General features: G+C 60.0%; 1 protein-coding gene across 1 annotated transcript; it reads left to right on the top strand.

The window, feature by feature from the left end:
• Positions 1-234: 234 nt before the first annotated feature.
• QRFP (pyroglutamylated RFamide peptide) lies at positions 235-3,052 on the top strand. Its single transcript, XM_055721097.1, has 2 exons — positions 235-349; positions 1,457-3,052. Exon 2 carries the CDS (start codon positions 1,457-1,459, stop codon positions 1,844-1,846), a length of 390 nt encoding a protein of 129 aa, XP_055577072.1. The 5' UTR covers positions 235-349; the 3' UTR covers positions 1,847-3,052.
• The last annotated feature ends 2,723 nt before the right edge of the window (positions 3,053-5,775 follow it).

The raw sequence follows: 5,775 nt of genomic DNA, 5'->3' as shown, positions 1-5,775 counted from the left end.
TGCCGGTGACTCAAGGCCAGCTTCAGCCCAGGGTGCACCCAGCCGCTCCTCTAAATGAGGCGGCAAACGAAGGAGGCGCGTTAATCAGCAGTGGTGCCGTGCTCCCATTGTGGTGGCTCGGCCAGCCCCCGTCCCCCCCCCGCCAGCCCCCTCCCCGCCAGGATCCCAGGCTGTGCTCTGTGCAGCCACAGCCCTGCGAGCCGGCCACGCGCTCAAGGGGTGACACGGCAATTAGTGCCGGTGGGTATTTAACGGCAGGCAAGGCGGGCTGGCCAGCTCAGTCTGGACACAGGGTGGCACAGAGCCGGGCCAGGGCGGGCAGCGCCGGGGCATCGCCTGAGGCAGAGAGGTGAGTGACTGGCAGCTGTCTGTCTGTCTGTCTTGTCTTCCCCCACGTGCCCACTTTGCACCTTTGCCTCGATGGGCAGCGCAGCCAGCGAGAAGGCAAAGGCGGGTGGGAGGCAGCTGGGGGCAACGGGCAGGGCTGGGCAGGGCACCCCCCGGCACCCCCAGGATGGGACTCGGTGACGATTGCTTGGGCTGGGAAGGTGCTCCCTGCTCTGGTTGCACCCAGCAATTTGTCTCCACGACGGGCAACCAGGTGCAAAAAGGGGGAGCACAGGACAGTGGCAAGGTGCGAATGAGGCAGGGAGCACCCCAAAGTGAAGCCCGTGGGCAGAGGGGCGCTGCGGGGGGCAGGCAAGGGCTTGGGCTCAGCTGGGTCCAGCACAGGAGCGAGGACCACCCACAGCAGCCCACCGCCCTGCAAGCACAGGACAGACAGCCTGGCCCCCATCACCCACAGCGACTTTTAAGGCAACACCTCCAGCAAAAAATAATAATAAAGAAATCCATTCCTCCATTCTGAGCCTTTGCAGGAGGTGCGAGGGGAGGCAGAGCAGCCCTGCCCGTGCTCAGGGGCACCCCGGCTGCCTGCAGCATCGCTGCATGCGGCCAGGGCTGTGCTCCCTCCTGCCCTGCTGCCAGTGGGGCACCTCTGAGCCCCATAAAGCAGAGGGACGCCGAGTACCTTCCGCTGCTCTCGCATTAGCCAGGCGCTGCAGGTCACAAGCCCACCAGCCTGCCTGGCTAATAGCCCACTCAGCCCCCAGCAGAGCCCAGCTCTCAGCTGGGAACAGGGGAGTAGCTGTAAGGCTCTCACCTGTGAGCAGGAGTTGCTGAAGAGGCAGGGGAGCAGGTCTGAAGGAGGCAGGGGAGAGGCAGAGTGAGCTCAGGCACCTCCCTCAGCAGCTGGTGTGGGGGCTGCAGGAGGAGTGGTGGGTGCTGGAGGGGTTTTCTTGCAGGGCGTAGGGATGGCAGGGCTGGTTTGTGGATGCTGCAGTGGGGATGGGGAACTCACGCCAGCCACATACTGCCCTTGCTGCTGCTTCAAGCCGCTGCCTGAGGATGCTCTGTGGTTTGCCGACATGTCTTTCCCTTCCTGTGCCTCCCCCAGATGAGAGCCCCCTACTCACTGTCCTGCCTCTTCCTCCTGAGCCTGGGGGCCTGCTTCCCCCCCAGCGAGCGGCGGGAGCCGGGAGACCCCGGGGAAGGGACCCTGCTCAGCCCCAGCTGGCAGGTGGCAGCAGCCAAGGACGTGGGTGCCGGCCGGAGGGCAGGAGCGAAGCAGAGGCGAAGCGAGGAGCTGAGCGCGCTGCTGGGCATCATCCGGGAGCTGCGGGGCTACGGCAAGGAGGGGGCCAGGCAGCGGCCGGGCAGGCAGGGGGGCTCCGAGCTGCTGCCGGTGGGAGGGGAGAAGCGCAGTGGCACCCTGGGGAACCTGGCCGAGGAGCTCAACGGCTACAACAGGAAAAAAGGGGGCTTCACCTTCCGCTTCGGGAGATGAGGACCCTGAGTCAACCCCCCACCTCCTGTGGGTCACCTCGTCCTGTCCTTCCCTTCCATCTCACCTAGGTTTGCTTGGACAAAAGGATATTATGGGGGTTTGCTGCCGGGATCACCTTGGGGAGGGGGGACAACGCGTTTGCTCCACTTTTAGCCCTGCTCCAGCTCTCAAGTCCCTGTTCCCAGCCGGTGCAATGGAAGAAGAGGAGGGTGCCTTAAAGAGAAGCTACCGCATCGCTTTCCCGCTCACACGCGGCCTTTGCTGGGGCACAGGGAACGGGATCCGCGCTGGCTCTCCAGCCCTGCAGCGCAGGCAGAGCGGGGATGCTGCTCCAGAACAGGCAGAGCTGGCAGGGCCAGGCGGCGGCTGGGGGCAGGTGGGCTGAAGGCTTACAGCGGGATCGTCCTGGTGGCGGACAGTCCCCTGGGGACCTGCCTGTAGCTGCTGTCCAAGGCAGGGCGTCAGGGAGGAGCAGGTCCTTCAGAGCTCTCCACAGAGCTGCAGAGTTGCCACTCTCCTGCCTATTAAGAAAAGTCCCTCCGGCAACAAATTCTGCTTAGTGTCAAGATGCCACTTACAAGAGCCAGCTCCTGTGTGCAAACCAGGGCAGAGCAGCGGAGTTCAAGAAAATCTTGTCCTTAGAAATCCCTGGCATGAGCATAAAAACCTGCCCTGGCATCACCAGCCCTGCTGCAGTCCCACCACCCCGCTCATGCCTTGACACCGAGACCCATCCTGAGGTGCTGTCAGAGTCCTCACCAGGGTGAGATGGTGATGACTGACCTTCAGTGTCCTTGTCACATCGCGCTGGCACTTGCCTGAAACCCTGGCCCTTCCTAACACCTTCCTGGCCTCATCCCCACCTATTCCCAGCTACAGCAGAAACTTGGGTGCAGAGGGGCCGAAACAAGGACCCTGACACCTACCCAGGGCCACCAACGGGTACTCGGTGTCTTCCCACTCTCCAGTCCCCTCCGCTGCCAGTGGGGTAGCTTGGGGAATTGCTGGTCCCCAAAGCCAGCACAGCCACGGCTGCGACGGACAAACCCCACTCCCCAGCACCTGCCTCCTCCTCTGGACAGATTTAGCTCTGCCAATGCCAACGCTGACACTTGCTTTTGTGCCTGCCACTGCAGGCAGAGATATTAGCAATCAGAGGTCTAAGTACCTGGCTTGCAGGCGCTAAGGGCAAGTTAGATGCCCAACGACTGCTAATATTTCATTGCAGGCACAAAAATGAAGCAGGGCAATGATTTGCAAGCACTAAATTGCACCCTCAAAATCAAAGACCGTAGCAGGACTTGGTTAAAAAAAAAAAAAAAAAAAAAATCAGGCTCCTAGAGGTGCATTGTAATACCCATCATGCAGACAGACCACTTAATACAGCGCTGCCAGGGCCGGCACAAGCTGCTCTCGCAGCAGGAGCGGCGTGTAACTGGAGGCTGAACGGAGGCAAGCTGGAACCCGCCAGAACACAGCAGCTCCGGGGCGGCAGGGCTAGGGAGGAGCGATGGAGGCACAGGAGCAGGCTCGCCCAGGGAGCTGTGTGGGGGTCACAGCCCCACGGGTGCAGAACGGGAAGGACCCCAGACTTGCAGGGATACAGATGACGCCAGGATTTGGCCCTCGCGTGAGGACGGCACCGGCTGTGAGGGCAAAGCTGAGGAAGGGCATTTTTCTTCCCTTGCATCTCTGCTGCAGCAACCATCTCGCACTGCTGGGACCAACAAAGCCGGTGGCGCTTGGGGTGGCTGAGCCCGTGCAGCCCCCAACCCTGGGCACCCCCAGACCCACCTCTGATCCCTCTCAACTCCCACCCCACCACAGGCTGCCAGTTTGGGGGACGCAGGCACAGCACTTGCATCACGCAGTGGAGACAGGAGCTTTATCGATGTTTCTATGGCAACAATTTTTTTCTTTCTTTCTTTTCAGTGTTCAAACCATCAATAAATATGCACTGATCAATTTTACCCTGCTCTGGAGTGGAGGGGGAGGGATGGGAGGGAGGAAGGGCAAGGAGTTTTGGAACAACACCGGGTTAAGCGAAGGCTGGTAAATCCTTGGCTTTGCCGTGATGGATCGTTGCAGGGGAAAGCGGCCCTGTCTGCTGTGGGAAGGGAAAGGAAACCTGCTGAGGGAAGCTGAAGCCAGGGGGGGATGCCTGGGCTCCTGCTCTCAAGTCCAGGAGAGGAACAAGGTCAGAGCAGCATGATAAACCCACACATATAACAAGGCTTTGATTGAAGTGCAATAACCCTCTGCAGAACTTATTTAAAAGTAAAAGCCAGCGCTTCCCACAGTGCTTACCTGGCAGGTGGGACGGAGCTGGGCTCAGCCCGCAGGCCCAGGGTCTCCTTGATGGGCAGCTCCGTGCCACAGGGGTGATACCATCACCCTCCTCCCCCGCCGGGAGGGATGGGGCTGCCGGCAGGCTGCAGTGTGGGGCAGATGGGGGGATGTGGGGCAGACGGGGGCCATGACACCCCTGGGCACGCATCAGGATGGCCAACGTGCCTGGGAAGGGGCAGCGCTCCAGGCTCTTCACTATTGCTCCTTTGAGGCTGGAGAGGGGGAAGAGGTAAAAGTGAATGGAAAATAACTGCCTGGAGTCCGGGAGTTGGGAGGAAGGAGGGGGGGAACATGCCAGGAGTGACCCCCAGGAGGCCGGAAAGCCCATCCCTGCGTGCTGGACATGGTGTATCCCATCCAGCTCCCCCGGGAACCTACGTCCCCCTCCCAGTTCCTCCCCTCCCAGGTCCATTTGTGGGGCAGCTCCTAAGGGGATACCCAGATGCCCAACAGTTTGGAGAGCCGGAGAGCTCAGCACCCACCTGCACACCGAGCTGTAAGGAGCGGGATTCATTGCGGCACGGCCATGCAGGCGGCAGGGTGGAGCGTAGACATGGCAGAAGGACTTGCCTGGGGCAAGTTCACCACCACCTGTGGTGCCAGCCAGCCCACAAAGGGACAGCATCAAATAGGTGTTGGATCCTTCTACCTGTGGGCCAGGGGACCCAGCCAGCAAGGACCGACACAGATGCTTGCTGCCGACATCACCGCTGCTGGGACCCTCTATAAAATGCCCCGTTATCCTTCCCTGACCAGAATATAACCCTGGCCCTATCTCTGCTCATCTGCCCCATTCCCATGGGCTGCTCCTCACCTTCCCTCTACCCCAAGCAGACCTGCAGCACTACAAACACACACAACAAAAGCGGCAGATCTCAGAAACCCAAGTGGACCCTTTGTAGAGAAAGAGCCCAATTTAACCACATCCAAGAGACTCATCCATCATAACTGGGTCATTCAGCACTGCGGCTTCAGGAGCACAGGACCTTTATCAGCAGACAGGATGTCAGGACAAACACATAACCTTCAACAGGGGGGCAATTGCTGGGAAAACAGTTCAGCATAGCGCGGTTTGTAAGTAAACTTTCTGCTGAGCTGGATCTACCGTCGAAAAAACACTGAGCAGCATGCTGCTCCCAGGACGGAGAGTTTTGAACCTAGCCTAAACAGTCAAATGACTTGCAGGGCTGTCCCTAAACCAGAGTAAATCTGGTTTAGGGACACCGAGGGCACTGCCAAGGTACCAGGACTGCCTGGAGAAGCAGGTCGATCTGGGAGCATCGTTCCCAGCAACCCGCCCAGGCTGGGCTCCCCTCGGACCAGGAGCCCATCCCATGCTGCTGCCAGCCTGCTCTTAGATGCACATGTGACGGTAGGAACACTCTCTCCAGAGGTGACACGGTGCTTAGGTGTATTTTCCTCTTTTCAATTGTGAAAGGATTAATGCCAAACACAGAAGAGGCTGTCAGCTGGCCCCTGACCATCCCTGCGGGCAGGCAGCACTCCTGCACACCTGAGTGCCACTGCTCCAGCAGCATCTCTGCAAGACAGGCTGCCATGCTATCCTCGCTTTAATACCT

This window comes from Falco cherrug, chromosome 9 (genome assembly GCF_023634085.1).
Source record: "Falco cherrug isolate bFalChe1 chromosome 9, bFalChe1.pri, whole genome shotgun sequence".
Classification (NCBI taxonomy): Eukaryota; Metazoa; Chordata; class Aves; order Falconiformes; family Falconidae; genus Falco; species Falco cherrug.
Note: the sequence above shows the minus strand (reverse complement) of the source record. Positions and strands in the feature narration are given on the sequence as shown.